This window comes from Cervus elaphus, chromosome 14, assembly GCF_910594005.1.
Source record: "Cervus elaphus chromosome 14, mCerEla1.1, whole genome shotgun sequence".
Lineage (NCBI taxonomy): Eukaryota > Metazoa > Chordata > Mammalia > Artiodactyla > Cervidae > Cervus > Cervus elaphus.
This window is the reverse complement of record NC_057828.1, coordinates 62796736-62814505: the sequence shown is the minus strand read 5'-3', so window position 1 is coordinate 62814505 and position 17770 is coordinate 62796736. Positions and strand designations below refer to the sequence as shown.

Genomic DNA, 17770 nt, shown 5'->3' with positions numbered 1-17770 from the left:
CTCTAGGGTAGAAATGAACAACAAAAGAAATGCTAAAAAAAGAAAGTAGTATAAGAGATAGTGTTAAGAAAAGTTTAAAGTTGGAATTTCTTCCCACAAACATGTTCCTTACTTAATATACATATATTCTAGAATTCAAGAGGGTCCTCCAAAAGTTGACTAAAATTGAGATAAAAGCAGTTAATACTTCACACTAGAGTTAAAAGTCCTTCAAGATGCTGCACAAGTAAGAAATAAACAAAAGTATGAATGATGGAGACACAAATGCCTACTCATAGAAAATGCCACTGATACACCTTATGGCTGTTGTCAAGGCATTCCTCAACAAGGCCTCTGGTGGTTACAGAACACTGGATGAGGATGAGATATATGACAGATTTAATCTAGTATGGAAATAATGTTCCTATAATGCTTAAGCCTAAGAAATTCAAAAGAAAGTCAAAATGTTAGACTCTAAACTTTAGGCATGCAGCTATTGAACCTTAGTAATCAGCCACTGAGCACTTTCCCAACTTCAACAAATACTATTTAGAAGGTCAATTTCTACCAAGACAACTTTAAGTTAAAAACAAAAGTCACAAAATTGAAAACAGATATGCTAACTTAATTTTCACTATAGCTAGCTGAAGTCCACAGGGCAGGGTTCCTGTTTGAGCTCTGCCATTATGCTACCTGTGTGACCCAGGGCAAGGCACTCAATCTCTATTGGCCTCAATTTCATCCTGTAGAACCAAGAGAATGTAATAGATGACTTCCCTAAAATTCCCTAGTTTCAACATTTTATGATTCTTTCTTCATTTAAGTACCTTCTCACACTATTTGAAAAATACATACCTCAACACATTGCCAGACCATGTGACATGAGAACCCTTTTTTCCCACTGAGCGAATAGTGCATTGTATTCCAATAGATTCTAAAACTGTTACAATTTGAAAGAGCAGAATTATGATCTAAATTTTAAATAAAACTTTCAGTTCTAAAGTCATCTGATTCTGAAAGATATTAAACAAAATACAAAACCTAACATCTTATTTTTTTTTTCTGGATCTAAACAATTCTTTAATTCTATATTGTTACAAGTAAAAATGAAACAGTGCTCTTAATTTTAAAATGAATCAATTCTTTCATTTCTAATGATATTCAAAAGATAAATGAGCATATGGATAGTATTGACATAAAAGAAAACACAGTCTATTCTTCCTACAGAAAAATCTATTGAATTGTTTAATAATCTGCATCTACTGTATTTAAATAAATGAAATAATACAGGTGCATTATCCCTAATCTAGGAAGTAAAGGGAAAAAAGAGCATATTATTAGACCATCAGGATTTATCCATCCACTACACTTAGTCTAAAACTTTCTCTAAGAAAACTGTATATCTAATTTAGGCAATGATAATACATTGTTTAAATTTTTAATTCAAATATCTTCTTTAATGGAATAGTGTAAATCCGAAGTATTTAATTTTGAACACTCATCAAGAAAAGCTCTGTGATACTTTTACTCTTTTCAGTAAAAATTTCTTCTTCTGAGTTTCCTTAGCATTAGACTTATATACTTTACTAATGGAATCGGATATTTATTCTTTTTTCCACCTAGACAGTAAGCTTTTCAAGAGCAGGGTTTATGTTTGATTCATCTTCACGTTCCTCAGAACCTACTATATTCACACAATTCTCAGTAAATAATTGCTGAGAGAATAAGTATACAATTAATATATAAAGAACAAGCTGCTGTTAACAAATGAAAGAAAAAGTACACTATGTCCTATTTTAACACTTAATGAGGAAGATAACATCATTCTTTCAGTGTTTCATTTGCTCAGTAATTAATTTTCCTAAAACAGAATGTCAACTTAACAGGAAGTCACTGCATGGTTTTTCCCCATGAGTATCTGTTTCACAACTTTATACTGTAAATAATACCCCTCACTGCAGTAAACAAAACTCAGATTTCATTTACCAATAATTATAAAAAAACTGAGGGCAAGACAGTGTGGCTTTTGCAAACATACTGATATTTTCATTGTAACTAACTTTTCCCATAGTTTAAATTTCTTTTGCTTTTCACTATATTGAGAAATGGAAATTATTTCTAAAATGTCAACGTGTTAAAAAGGTCAAGAAAAGCCACAGATTAGAAATTTTAACAAAGGTGTTATTGTTTCAGGGAAACATTAATGAAGGAAAAATTTAATTGTAGCCAAGAATAGTTTCAACATTTCAGAAAAAATATTTATCACAGAATCAAAGTTCAAAGAGTTAACAATAAGCAGTAATACATAATGAAAAAGTTCCACCCAAAGTTATCTTAACTTATTGAGAAGGTTGACTATTTTCTGACAGGTATTTTATATTAATAAAATAGTAATCTCTTAGAAGACTGCCTTTTCCAATCTACAAAACAAAAAATAGTGCTTAGTAGCAAAGGCGTAAATGATTTTGTTATTAGTTATTTACTGTAGCAAATGACTACCAAATTAACTCATTCTATTTATTGAGCTGACATCCCAACATTGTTGAAAGAGATCGAACTCTAAAGCTTTGGTAATCTGAATAGTATTCAAAAATTAGTTTTCACATTACAGTAGGGGTTTGAACTCCATAGGTCCACTTACATGTGGATTTTTTTTTCAATAAATATTGTAGTACTGTATGACTGTGGTTGGCTGAATCCGAAGATGTTCAACTGCAGATACAGAGGAACCACGTATATGGAGGAATCACAAATATTAAAAAGCAGAGACATTACTTTGCTGACAAAGGTGTGTATAGTCAAAGCTATGGTTTTTCCAGTAGTCACATATGGATGTCAGAGTTGGACCATAAAGAAAGCTGAGCGCCGAAGAATTGCTGCTTTTAAACTGATGTTGGAGAAGACTCTTGAGAGTCCCTTGGATTGAAAGGAGATCAAACCAGTCAATCCTAAAGGAAATCAGTTTTGAATATTCATTGGAAGGACTGATGCTGAAGCTGAAACTCTAGTACTTTGGCCACTTGATGTGAAGAGCTGACTCACTGTTAAAGACCCTGATGCTGGGAAAGATTGAAGGCAGGAGGAGAAGGGGACAACAGAGGAGGATGAGATGGTTGAATGGCATCACTGATACGATGGACATGAGTCTGAGCAAGCGACAGGAGGTGGTGACGGACAGGGAGGCCTGGCATGCTGCAGTCCATGGGGTTACAAAGAGTTGGGACATGACTGAGCAACTGAACTGAACTGATCATAGAAGTTATAGGTGAATTTTCAACCATGTGAATGGTCAACATTCCTAATACCTCTGTCCCTCACTGTTCAAGGATCAACTGTACATTGTTCTAGAGATTTTTTAAAAAATTGCATAACAATAACCTCCCTTTTTAATGCATTGCTAGTTTTGAAAAATACACCTCTTCATCCTCAAATTTCAGGATCATCTTCCAAACATTAAAGCTAATTTCTTTGCTGTCTTTACCCCATCCCTTCCATAAACACATAAGTATTGTTTCAAACAATAAATCAAGAAGTCACTGAATGCTTCAAGGCCTATTCTCTTTGACAAATTTCTCAAAAAGTTATTGCAGTAGTTGACAAAAGAAGGGAGAGCAATGTTGCAAAAAATTCTAGGTGTTTAATATTTGGGGCTCTGAGAAAATAACACAACTTAGAACAAAGTCAATATATTCAACTTTTGTTATTTAGGGTTTTTAAAACTTTAACAAAATTGGAAATAAACACCATATAAACTGACTAATCTTACAAGCAGAATAAGCAGTTCCTTCCACAGATGTGATTAAAATTATTAGAATATTATTCATAGAGACCAGCAATGAAGATTTCACTGGTATAGACAAGCAAGAAATCAATGAAGAAATTTCCCATGAAGCTTTTCTTCCTCCAACACTTATGATCCAAAGGCATTTAAGAGGCAGATAGAAAATGTTTAATCAGTTATGAAAATTTATGAGATAGATTATTCTGAATTAAAGATCCCTGGAGCAATACAGTATGCCCACATAGGCTATTGGAAAGTTTTTCAGGAAAGGAAGCAAGAATTCCTACTTGGATACGTCTTAATTGGTCTAGCCCATGGAAATCTCAGAAAAGGCATTCTTATAACATTTGTAAATATTCAGTTTTCACTCCCTTATACTTTTTATTTTAAAAATTTGTGTTTATTTTTTAAACTTATTTTCATAATCAATTTAGGTATTTTTAAGTTGTGAAATGCCAATTTTAAGTTACTAAAATGCAATTTCAATTAAGCAATGAAGTGCCAGTGTACAACAGTGTACTTACAGTAAGTAAGATTTGACTTAGGAACTGCTTGACTATTCAGAACCTAAATCATAAGCTAATATCACATATAAACATAGAACATCATTAAATTTGGTGAAGGGTAGTATACTGCCAAAGAATATCAAGGTACAATTTAAGTTCAATCTGTGGTTCAAACTGCTAACATAAAATAGCAATCAACAAAAATTTTAAAGGACCTCTCTTCCATATTTAAAGAAGGTAGAAAATAGTCTACAAGCAGCTACTTTATAAATATATTTAATTAAATGTACATGCAAAAAAGTAAACTGTCAGGTAAATATCATTGGTATGGTCAAAGCTGGCATACGACTGAGCTATATCCAAGTAGTAATAGCTTTCTCCAAGACTCTTTAAAAAATAATACTTAGAAATATTTTAGAAGAATGGTGGATAGCCAAATCATTCAACATCCCAGGAGAATTTCAGACTTTATGGTTTTAACTGAGCAACTCAGAATCACTCACAAGTTTAAGAGTTCACTCTTCTACTTGAGTAAGCCTGAGAGTTGTCAAAGTCACAGGATAAGATCTCAAGCTGTACCACTGAATTGTTTTCCCAAGTTAGTGGACATGTCCTCAGATTTCAGAAAAGATAAAAATTTCACACTTACTCATAACTTTTAATAAAAGCAAGGAGAAAACATTATCATGGGTATATCTGCAAATACTACTTTAGTTTTAAAATAAGAAACTTGGCTACATTTAAAATAGAGAAAATTTGCCTTATAAATATGGTCTATAGTTAATTGACTTCCAGGATGACTTAATCTACTAAAATGCAACTGAAGCCATAAAATATTATGTTGTATCAATCTAATCTAATGAAGTACATTAAAAATATTATTTGTTGCTACTACTTTCAGTGTAAACGAGATATTTTTAAAAATGAATTACTTTTCATCCATGCGGCTTCTCATTTTCTTCAGTTTCTGCATAATGCTGCTTGTTTCACTGCTGGAGATTGAAATAGGGGAAGGACTGCGGGTCTCCAAGTCAGTTGGGGCAGGACTGGCTGCTTTATTATCCTTTGTATCATCATCACTATGAGATTCCTGCAAACAAGGGGGTAAAGTGTTATACTGGAATTTAAGATCTCAAACTGATTTAAACACTGTCATCTCAAAATTAATTTATCTTCTAAACAGTATTTGTAAAATAGCAGAAATTAAGGTATTACTTAAAGGACAAAATTATATCACACAAGTAAAATGTATATATATGTCCTAACACAGTCCCTAGATTTGTTGCTTAGGAGGAACAAAACCTGAATAGCAATGAGCATGCCTAGCACCAGATCTTGATTTCTAAATAAGTATCCTCTTTGGAGAAACAGCTGAAACCAAGGTTGAGGCAGGAAAAGTAAAAAATGACTGAAACATCTTGTTTCAGAAAATATGAAAGTGCTCAAAGACTGAGGAGTACATGTCAAAAGGACACAGAAACCTGCCTGAGGGGCTCCTAATGGCTCAACTTAAGAAAAGGTGAGTATCAAAACAAATGATGATAGTAACAGATTTTAATGCTGAGTAAAATAGGAATCCGTGAGTCCATACTGACATAAATAAAAGAATCAATTTAACTTTGATGAAGAACAGGAATCAATGTAGTCTCAAAATACCATCATGCAAAGTACTTATTAATCACAAAGGGAAAGAGGGTAACTATACAGTTAAGTATGGTAGATGTCACCTTCACTGTAATAGTTACCCTCTTTCTCTTTGTGATTGAGTCAACATCAACCCATTCCAGTATTCTTGCCTGGAAAATTCCATGGGCAAAGAAGCCTGGCAGGCTACAGTACATGGGGTCACAAAGAGTCAGAGCGACTGAACATGCATGCACACACATCAGTAATGAGATATATCGAAATCAGGTACCACCTGATTGAATGCAGAGAAGAACACAGCATCATATCTGTGATATTCCTGCTAAAGATGCATAAACTGAATCTAATTATGAGGAAGCATCAGACAAACCCAACTTGAGGACCATTCTACAAAGTATCTGGTGTGTAATCTTCCAAAATGTGAAGGTCATGCGAGTCAAGGAACCTTTCCAGACTGAAAGAGACTAAAGATATATGAAAACTAAATACAATACGTGCTTCTGAACTTACCTTTTGATATAAGGAACACTATTGTGACAACTGGAGAAACTTGAATAGTGTTTGCAGATTAAATGGTAGTAATGTGTCAATATTAATTTGTTAGCAACATAACTCTTGCTCAGAAAAATCAAAGCTCTTTGTGTTTGAAACTTTCTATAAATTTGAGATTGCTTCAAACTTTAAAGTGTATTTTAAAAATCAAAGCAGTGAATATTAAAGTATTATTTAACTATATTTCTATACAGTCTGAATCTTCCAACACTATACTGACACTTTACAATATTTCAGAATAAGTCCAATTTTGTTTTTGTCTGAATATCTCCTTTAGCCCTGTATCATTATATAGGACATTAGACAGCTGAAAGAGGTATCACATAAAGAGCAAAAAAATTAATTCCTCCCATTAATTCTGAAGAACATATTTGGATTGGTTAGCAAAAAGCAAAGCTCTTTTTCCCAACTGAGTTTATAAATGGAAAACATTTTGAAACTAATGTATGACTTATGTGTCCCATTCAAAATAATCATCCATGGGGAAAATAAAATTAGAACTCTCATTTTATATAAAGGTACGTACATACAACTTTATCCTGGTGCATTACTATATCATAGTGTTGGGATGAACACACATCCATCATGTAAGGAGGCAGAGTTAGGTGTTAGCAAGCAACATGAGGCAGAAAGCAAACAAGAATTTCACGTAGTTTACCAATTTATTCTCCCCTGCAGACTTCAACTTCTCCTGCAGTTTTATGGTGGTCTGTCGGATCCTTTCTATCTCCTCCTGCTGTTTAAGAATCAGTTGTCTCTCCTTCCGAGCTGCCTTATTGGCTTCTTGAAGACGTTTAATTTCTGCCTAAGGTTTAAAGATTTAGGAGAGGGTTTAAAATTTGGAGGGGACAAATTCAAACTAATATTTTAAAAAGAAAATCCAATCATTACATACACAAAACTACATACATAAAGAATTTCAAGATAAAATAACACTGAAAAATTTTTTAGTAGTGAAGGAGGAAAGATCTCTATCACTGTAAAATAATTTAACATGATTCCTTAATTTAATTATAACCACAACAGACTGATAATCTCACATCCCCCCCCCTTTTTTTTTTCTTATATTTATTTATTTACATTTTCATTACTATATTTAAAATTTTATTTTTATTATTATTTTTTTTTACTCCATTGGGTTTTTTTTTTTTTAAATTTTTTTATTAGTTGGAGGCTAATTACTTCACAACATTTCAGTGGGTTTTGTCATACATTGATATGAATCAGCCATAGATTTACACTTATTCCCCATCCCGATCCCCCCTCCCATCTCCCTCTCCACCCGATTCCTCTGGGTCTTCCCAGTGCACCAGGCCGGAGCACTTGTCTCATGCATCCCACTTGGGCTGGTGATCTGTTTCACCATAGATAGTATACATGCTGTTCTTTTGAAACATCCCACCCTCACCTTCTCCCACAGAGTTCAAAAGTCTGTTCTGTATTTCTGTGTCTCTTTTTCTGTTTTGCATATAGGGTTATCATTACCATCTTTCTAAATTCCATATATATGTGTTAGTATGCTGTAATGTTCTTTATCTTTCTGGCTTACTTCACTCTGTATAAGGGGCTCCAGTTTCATCCATCTCATTAGGACTGGTTCAAATGAATTCTTTTTGACGGCTGAGTAAAATTCCATGGTGTATATGTACCACAGCTTCCTTATCCATTCATCTGCTGATGGGCATCTAGGTTGCTTCCATGTCCTGGCTATTATAAACAGTGCTGCGATGAACATTGGGGTGCATGTGTCTCTTTCAGATCTGGTTTCCTCAGTGTGTATGCCCAGAAGTGGTATTGCTGGGTCATATGGCAGTTCTATTTCCAGTTTTTTAAGGAATCTCCACACTGTTTTCCATAGTGGCTGTACTAGTTTGCATTCCCACCAACAGTGTAAGAGGGTTCCCTTTTCTCCACACCCTCTCCAGCATTTATTGCTTGTAGACTTTTGGATAGCAGCCATCCTGACTGGCGTGTAATGGTACCTCATTGTGGTTTTGATTTGCATTTCTCTAATAATGAGTGATGTTGAGCACCTTTTCATGTGTTTGTTAGCCATCTGTATGTCTTCTTTGGAGAAATGTCTGTTTAGTTCTCTGGCCCATTTTTTGATTGGGTCATTTATTTTTCTGGAATTGAGCTGCAGGAGTTGCTTGTATATTTTTGAGATTAATCCTTTGTCTGTTTCTTCATTTCCTATTATTTTCTCCCAATCTGACGGCTGTCTTTTCACCTTACTTATAGTTTCTTTTGTAGTGCAAAAGCTTTTAAGTTTCATTAGGTCCCATTTGTTTAGTTTTGCTTTTATTTCCAATATTCTGGGAGGTGGGTCATAGAGGATCTTGCTGTGATTTATGTCGGAGAGTGTTTTGCCTATGTTCTCCTCTAGGAGTTTTATAGTTTCTGGTCTTACATTTAGATCTTTAATCCATTTTGAGTTTATTTTTGTGTATGGTGTTAGAAAGTGTTCTAGTTTCATTCTTTTGCAAGTGGTTGACCAGTTTTCCCAGCACCACTTGTTAAAGAGGTTGTCTTTTTTCCATTGTATATCCTTGCCTCCTTTGTCAAAGATAAGGTGTCCATAGGTTCGTGGATTTATCTCTGGGCTTTCTATTCTGTTCCATTGGTCTATATTTCTGTCTTTGTGCCAGTACCACACTGTCTTGATGACTGTGGCTTTGTAGTAGAGTCTGAAGTCAGGCAGGTTGATTCCTCCAGTTCCATTCTTCTTTCTCAAGATTACTTTGGCTATTCGAGGTTTTTTGTATTTCCATACAAATTGTGAAATTCTTTGGTCTAGTTCTGTGAAAAATACCGTTGGTAGCTTGATAGGGATTGCATTGAATCTATAGATTGCTTTGGGTAGAATAGCCATTTTGACAATATTGATTCTTCCAATCCATGAACACGGTATGTTTCTCCATCTGTTTGTGTCCTCTTTGATTTCTTTCATCAGTGTTTTATAGTTTTCTATGTATAGGTCTTTTGTTTCTTTAGGTAGATATACTCCTAAGTATTTTATTCTTTTTGTTGCAATGGTGAATGGTATTGTTTCCTTAATTTCTCTTTCTGTTTTTTCATTGTTAGTATATAGGAATGCAAGGGATTTCTGTGTGTTAATTTTATATCCTGCAACTTTACTATATTCATTGATTAGTTCTAGTAATTTTCTGGTAGAGTCTTTAGGGTTTTCTATATAGAGGATCATGTCATCTGCAAACAGTGAGAGTTTCACTTCTTCTTTTCCTATCTGGATTCCTTTTACTTCTTTTTCTGCTCTGATTGCTGTGGCCAAAACTTCCAACACTATGTTGAACAGTAGTGGTGAGAGTGGGCACCCTTGTCTTGTTCCTGATTTCAGGGGAAATGCTTTCAATTTTTCACCATTGAGGGTGATGCTTGCTGTGGGTTTGTCATATATAGCTTTTATTATGTTGAGGTATGTTCCTTCTATTCCTGCTTTTTGGAGAGTTTTAATCATAAATGAGTGTTGAATTTTGTCAAAGGCTTTCTCTGCATCTATTGAGATAATCATATGGTTTTTATCTTTCAATTTGTTAATGTGGTGTATTACATTGATTGATTTGCGGATATTGAAGAATCCTTGCATTCCTGGGATAAAGCCCACTTGGTCGTGGTGTATGATTTTTTTAATATGTTGTTGGATTCTGTTTGCTAGAATTTTGTTAAGGATTTTTGCATCTATGTTCATCAGTGATATTGGCCTGTAGTTTTCTTTTTTTGTGGCATCTTTGTCAGGTTTTGGAATTAGGGTGATGGTGGCCTCATAGAATGAGTTTGGAAGTTTACCTTCTTCTGCAATTTTCTGGAAGAGTTTGAGTAAGGTAGGTGTTAGCTCTTCTCTAAATTTTTGGTAGAATTCAGCTGTGAAGCCATCTGGTCCTGGGCTTTTGTTTGCTGGAAGATTTTTGATTACAGTTTCGATTTCCTTGCCTGTGATGGGTCTGTTAAGATCTTCTATTTCTTCCTGGTTCAGTTTTGGAAAGTTATACTTTTCTAAGAATTTGTCCATTTCATCCAAGTTGTCCATTTTATTGGCATAGAGCTGCTGGTAGTAGTCTCTTATGATCCTTTGTATTTCAGTGTTGTCTGTTGTGATCTCTCCATTTTCATTTCTAATTTTGTTAATTTGGTTCTTCTCTCTTTGTTTCTTAATGAGTCTTGCTAATGGTTTGTCAATTTTGTTTATTTTTTCAAAAAACCAGCTTTTAGCTTTGTTGATTTTTGCTATGGTCTCTTTAGTTTCTATTGCATTTATTTCTGCCTTAATTTTTAAGATTTCTTTCCTTCTGCTAACCCTGGGGTTCTTCATTTCTTCCTTCTCTAATTGCTTTAGGTGTAGAGTTAGGTTATTTATTTGGCTTTTTTCTTGCTTCTTGATGTAAGCCTGTAATGCTATGAACCTTCCCCTTAGCACTGCTTTTACAGTGTCCCATAGGTTTTGGGTTGTTGTGTTTTCATTTTCATTCATTTCTATACATATTTTGATTTCTTTTTTGATTTCTTCTATGATTTGTTGGTTATTCAGAAGCGTGTTATTTAGCCTCCAGGTGTTTGAATTTTTAACAATTTTTTTCCTGTAATTGAGATCTAATCTTACTGCACTGTGGTCAGAGAAGATGACTGGAATGATTTCAATTTTTTTGAATTTTCCAAGACTAGATTTATGGCCCAGGATGTGATCTATTCTGGAGAAGGTTCCGTGTGCACTTGAGAAAAAGGTGAAGTTGCTTGTTTTGGGGTGAAATGTCCTATAGATATCAATTAGGTCTAGCTGGTCCATTGCGTCATTTAAAGTTTGTGTTTCCTTGTTAATTTTCTGTTTAGTTGATCTATCCATTGTTGTGAGTGGGGTATTAAAGTCTCCCACTATTATTGTGTTACTATTAATTTCCTCTTTCATACTCGTTAGTGTTTGTCGTACATATTGCGGTGCTCCTATGTTGGGTGCATATATATTTATAATTGTTATATCTTCTTCTTGGATTGATCCTTTGATCATTATGTAGTGTCCTTCTTTGTCTCTTTTCACAGCTTTTATTTGAAAGTCTATTTTATCTGATATGAGTATTGCGACTCCTGCTTTCTTTTGGTCTCCATTTGCATGAAATATTTTTTTCCAGCCCTTCACTTTTAGTCTGTATGTGTCTCTTGTTTTGAGGTGGGTCTCTTGTAGACAGCATATATGGGGGTCTTGTTTTTGTATCCATTCAGCCAATCTTTGTCTTTTGGTTGGGGCATTCAACCCATTTACATTTAAGGTAATTATTGATAGGTGTGGTCCCGTTGCCATTTACTTTGTTGTTTTGGGTTCACGTTTATACAACCTTTCTGCATTTCCTGTCTAGAGAAGATCCTTTAGCATTTGTTGAAGAGCTGGTTTGGTGGTGCTGAATTCTCTCAGCTTTTGCTTATCTGTAAAGCTTTTGAGTTCTCCTTCATATCTGAATGAGATCCTTGCTGGATACAGTAATCTAGGTTGTAGGTTATTCTCTTTCATTACTTTCAGGACGTCCTGCCATTCCCTTCTGGCCTGGAGGGTTTCTATTGATAGGTCAGCTGTTATCCTTATGGGAATCCCTTTGTGTGTTATTTGTTGTTTTTCCCTTGCTGCTTTTAATATTTGTTCTTTGTGTTTGATCTTTGTTAGTTTGATTAATATGTGTCTTGGGGTGTTTCGCCTTGGGTTTATCCTGTTTGGGACTCTCTGGGTTTCTTGGACTTGAGTGGCTATTTCCTTCCCCATTTTAGGGAAGTTTTCAGCTATTATCTCCTCGAGTATTTTCTCATGGCCTTTCTTTTTGTCTTCTTCTTCTGGAACTCCTATGATTCGAATGTTGGGGCGTTTCACAGTGTCCCAGAGGTCCCTGAGGTTGTCCTCATTTCTTTTGATCTTTTTTTCTTTTTTCCTCTCTGCTTCATTTATTTCCTCACATCCCCTTTTAAAACTTAACATACCTTTCACATTTTTCCATAGTGCTTTTCAATTGTTAGTTATTTAATAACTGCATATCATGTAAAGTAATTAATATAACCATTATTCTATTGTAAACTCCATCCCAAATAATGCTTTAATGCCTATAATTGTTTCATACTACAGGTTAGTTCTTTAGGAGAGATTCCAAAAAGTAGGACAAACAAGTCAAACAGAATGAATCATTTTATGGCCCTTAGAACAGTTTTTAAAATTGCTTTCAGAAAAGAATTTTCTCCACATAAAATGCCAACAGAAAACACTTAAGACAACATTGTATCAAACAGTCTCCACAAAGGATATTATTTTCTGTTGCTGCTGCTGCTGCTAAGTCGCTTTAGTTGTGTCCGACTCTGTGCGACCCCATAGATGGCAGCCCACCAGGCTCTGCCGTCCCTGGGATTCTCCAGGCAAGAACACCGGAGTGGGTTGTCATTTCCTTCTCCAATGCATGAAAGTGAAAAGTGAAGGTGAAGTCGCTCAGTCGTGTCCGACTATTAGCGACCCCGTGGACTGCAGCCCACCAGGCTCCTCCGTCCATGGGATTTTCCAGGCAAGAATACAGGAGTGGGTTGCCATTGCCTTCTCCGTTTCTGTTGCTAACAGTGAGCAAAAGATGACACACTTCACCATTAATAATCATAATAATCATTAAAATTTAATGATTATCCTTTTTTATCATAAATTTCTTGTAATCTGTTTTCTCATCAATAAAGTAAGCATAATAAAGATATGAATAACTTATTATAATTTCTTTAAATCATGTTTGAGAAATTTTGAAACTTCCTGAAAATGCAGACAAGTGCACAATAAACATCTAATTTCCAAAATCCAAAATTAACACCTGTTATAATTCTGTCATATTTCCTCTTAGTCTTAAATTTTACAAAGAACTAAAATATTACAGATAACACCAGTCTGCAATCCCCTACCCCACCCCATAAAGGTAACCACTATCATGGTATATACACTTCCACAGTATATAGCCTTTTAAAATTCTTCTACAAATATTTGTAGTTAACTGCAAAAATATATATACTGCTTGGTTTGTATAATGTTTTACAATATTTTATAAATAATATCATACATACATATTTTCAATCTTGCTTTATTTACTAAATGTTGCTTTTATATGTCTCCATGTTGATTTGTCCCTAAATCCTGCATAAAATTACATTGGAGGTGTATTTATTTCATGGATCTGTTACTCCTACGGTTAGATGAGGCTACTGTCTACTATTACAAATAATACTAAAATCAACATCCTTTCACTTTTTTGTCTCCTTGGGCACATGTATAAATTCCTCTCAAGTGCAGTTCTCAAAGTATAGTCCGTGGTCGTTAGGGGTTCCCGAGCTCCTTTCTGGAGACTCTCAAACTATCTTCGTAATACTAAGACATTATTTGTCTTTTCACTGTCATGTGTATACAATGGCATTGTGCACACTTTTAAGAAAATAATTGTATTTTCTAAAACAAAATTAGTGAAAAGAGTAGTATTCAGATGTCTGCAAATCTTTATTGTCTGGCTTGATTTTTTTGTTCTCTGACTTGGGTTTTGGGGTTTTTAAAAAATATTTTAGATAGAAGTATAGTTGATTTATAATACTGTATTAGTCTCAGTGTTCAGCAAATGATTCAGTAACACATATTTTCTTCAGATTATTTTCCATTATAGATTATTATAAGATATTGAATATAGTTCCTTATGCCATATAGTAATTCCATGTTGCTTATCTATTTTATGCACAGTAGTTTGTATCTGTTAATCCCATACTGCTAATTTATCCTATCCCATCTTCCACTATGGCTTGATTTTTAAAAAAAAAAAACACCATGCACTGATTATTTGGAAAATGTTTAGTTCACTCAGTTATGAAGATCTTCCAAATGTTCATATATTTCATTATACGATACCAAAAAATCACAATCATTATCACTATGATCCTCTAAGAAAAATTCTTTAGTTTTAGGTGGTAGATAGAAGTTTTTACCATCGGCAACAAATACTGTCAACTGTCTTCTTTGAAGTACAAGCACACTTTTTTCATTCTGAGAAAATGACAGTCAAACACCCTAGTCTGAATAAACATAGTCTGTCTCAGATAACTCTTTCAGGTAAGAATAGTATTCCACGAAAAAATGTGGCTACCTCAGCTTGCAGCTGAAACAACTGCACAAATGCTTTCCCATGAGTTAATCACCTTCCCCTAATATCCAGGAAAAGTGCATTGTAGGCTTCCCATTCCTGTCATGCAGAATATGAAAACAAGTACTCAAATGCCAGCATAGTAAAAAATAATTTTACTAGACTTAATCAAGACATTCTTTAGTGAAATTAGCTTCTTTTCGCTGCAAGTGTATGACAGTGGAAGATACAAAGACTACTAGTAGTTTGGTGCCACTGCCTTGATTTGTGCTAAATGAGGCTTCGGCAGTTTTACCCAGTTTTACCGACCATTGCTGCTGCACCATTTAGTGCAAGTATCAACACATAAAAATGGCAAATTCACATCTCACTGTCCTCATGAGAACAGTTTTGATCTCCGTGTCCCATGAAAAAGGTCTAAGGGATTCCCAGAGCTCTACAAAACACCTACTGAAAACTGCTACTCGCTTAGGCCCGAGTTTCTAAATCAATGAATGTATAATTTCACCCAATCCAAGACTAGCAGGAAGAAAATATTTTTTTAATGGGTTCTAAGGGGGAAATGTTTGTGTCTCTCTTAAGAATAAACCATAAGGTTGTAGAAGCAAACTGTTCACTTTAAAATGATTAATGGTATATTCATTTTTAAATGTTTATTTTATGCTATGTATGTTGTTGTTGTTTACTCGTAAGTCATGTCTGACTCTCTGTGACCCCACAGACTGTAGCCTGCCAGACCCCTCTGTCCATGTAATTCTCCAGGCAAGAATATTGGAGTGGATAACTATTCCCTTCTCCAGAGGATCTTCCCGACTCAGGGATCAAACCTGGGTCTCCTGCATTGCAGGCAGATTCTTTACTATCTGGGCTTCCCTGATAGCTCAGTTGGTAAAGAATCCGCCTGTTGTGTCCGACTCTCTGCAACTCTATGGATGGTAGCCTGCCGACTTCTCTGTCCATGGGATTCTCCAGGCAAGAATACTGGAGTGGACTGCCATTTCCTTCTCCAGGTACTGGACAGCAGAGATACAGAATGTTACCATTATTGAATGGGTTTTATATCTAGTGCACTCTTTTTCCTGCATTGTTATATTTTCTTGCAGAAATATGCTCTATTACATCTATCACTGAAGAAATAAGCTGTTTCCACTTTCCCCTATACAGTGCAAATGCTTCAAGGATATATACCAAGACACAGAAATGCTGAGTCACAGATTATATGTGTCTTCAAGTTAGCTAGATACAATCAAACTGCTCTGAAAGGGGTTATACCAGTTTCAGGAACTCTCACCAGCTACAGAGAACTTCAGTGACAAAAACTGGAGACCTAAGAGAGTTAAATCTTAAACCTGTCTTAAAACTTCAGATTTAATGCTTCAAACTCAGTCTTCCCCTCAAAGTATCTGCCAATTCTAAAGTAGCACAGACAAAAAGGCTAAGGAATTAAGCCAGAAACCTCTCAACAGCACAGCAGAAATCCTATAGTCTCTTGTGCTGGTTAAAAAAAAAGTTAACCAGGCTTTTAGCTAAAATCCCTGCAGGGTCACAATCTAGGCTCGATGCAAGGCAGCAGACTGAGCCTTACCAACACTGTAACCCAATACCGACCCAGATCAGCCCTTGAGTGGAATAAAATGAACAGCTGACCACTCCAAATGCATAGCAGAGGAAAAAACAAATCCTAAGGGAAGATAACATCATTTGGAGCCTTTGCAGTTACTTATACACACTGTCCAGCATTGACTAAAAAAAATTACTGGCATACAAAGAAAAAGGATCGTATGATAATAAAAAATAATAGACAAAAGTAGCAGACACACAAATGTCCAAACGATGGAGTTGGAAATAATGAATTAAAAAAGGAGGCCCAGTAGCTCAGTTGGTAAAGAATCCTCCTCCAATCCAAGAGAACCCGGTTCGATTCCTGGGTCGGGAAGATCTGCTGGAGAAGGGATAGGCTAACCACTCCAGTATTCTTGGGCTTCCCTGGTGTCTCAGGTGGTAAAGAATCCGCCTGCAATGCGGGAGACCTGGGTTAGATCCTTGGGTTTGGAAGATCCCCTGTAGAAGGGAATGGCTACCCACTCCAGTATTCTGGCCTGGAGAATTCCATGGACTGCATAGTCCATGGGGCCACAAAGAGTCAGACACGATTGAGCAAACTTCACTTTCACTTTTCTTTCAAGTTGAATTAAATTGTGTCTCCATGGGAACAAAGGAAAGCAGCAGACAATGGAAAATGAAATCATTAAAAAGGTGGAAGGAAAATAATCCTATACCTGGTTAAAAACATCCTTCAAAAATGAAGGTAAGGGACTTTCCTTGTAGTCTAGTGGTTAAGACACCACACTTCTGCTGCAGGGGGCATGGGCTCAATTCCTGGTCAAGGAACTAACATCCTTCGTGCCACAAAGCATAGCCAAAAAATATGGGAAAAAAGAAAAAAGAAGGTAAAACAAGTATATCTTCAAACTAATGAAAGTAGAATTTGGTATCAGCAAGCATACAATAAAATAACAGATTCACCAAAATTAAAAACTGTGTGTCTCAAAGTGTAGCATCAAGAAAGTGAAAACAAGCCCACAGAATGAGAAATTATCTGTAAACTCAGTTTTTTCCTGCTTCACAAAGGGAAAGCTACTGTAATATTGTAAAAAATTATTTATTTCAACTAAGGGAGAATTTTAAGTTATTTTAAAACCTTTTTTTGGGGTTAAAAAAATAACTTCTTAAAAAAAAAAAGTTGAAAGGTTTTTCAACTTCATATGACCAGTGATGCTTCCTCAGGTGAACATTTTTTTTTTGGCTATGCCATGTGGCTTGTAGGATTTTAGTTCCCCAACCAGGGACCGAACCTGGACCACAGCAATAAAAGCACCAAATCCTAACCACTGGACCACCAACTTTCCCTCTATGGCAAAGTTAAACAAAAACAAACTATTAAGTAACACTCCAATATACAACTCAAATGATTAAATTCATAGATTATCCAACATAACAGCTAGTACCTGGCAACAGGTCAATAAAGGGAAACTAGAATTTATTAAATACTTATCAGGCAATGTGAAACATTTTATATATGTTACCTCATTTAATCCTCACAACCACCATATGAAATATAATCTCACTTCAATAGATGGGGAGACTAAGTCTCAGAGAGTTACTTA

The 17770-nt window shown here is 35.2% G+C and overlaps 1 protein-coding gene across 4 annotated transcripts in view; it reads right to left on the bottom strand.

Annotated features, from left to right (window-relative positions):
- Nucleotides 1–17770, bottom strand: part of CEP350 (centrosomal protein 350) — a 163915-nt gene that overhangs the window by 45571 nt on the left and 100574 nt on the right. For all 4 annotated transcript variants that reach the window (XM_043922764.1, XM_043922766.1, XM_043922765.1 and 1 more), the window contains 2 exons: nucleotides 7121–7267; nucleotides 5199–5356 (listed from right to left, as the gene is read on the bottom strand). In XM_043922764.1, the coding sequence (XP_043778699.1) occupies nucleotides 5199–5356; nucleotides 7121–7267 (305 nt within the window). The remainder of the gene's footprint in view (nucleotides 1–5198; nucleotides 5357–7120; nucleotides 7268–17770) is intronic.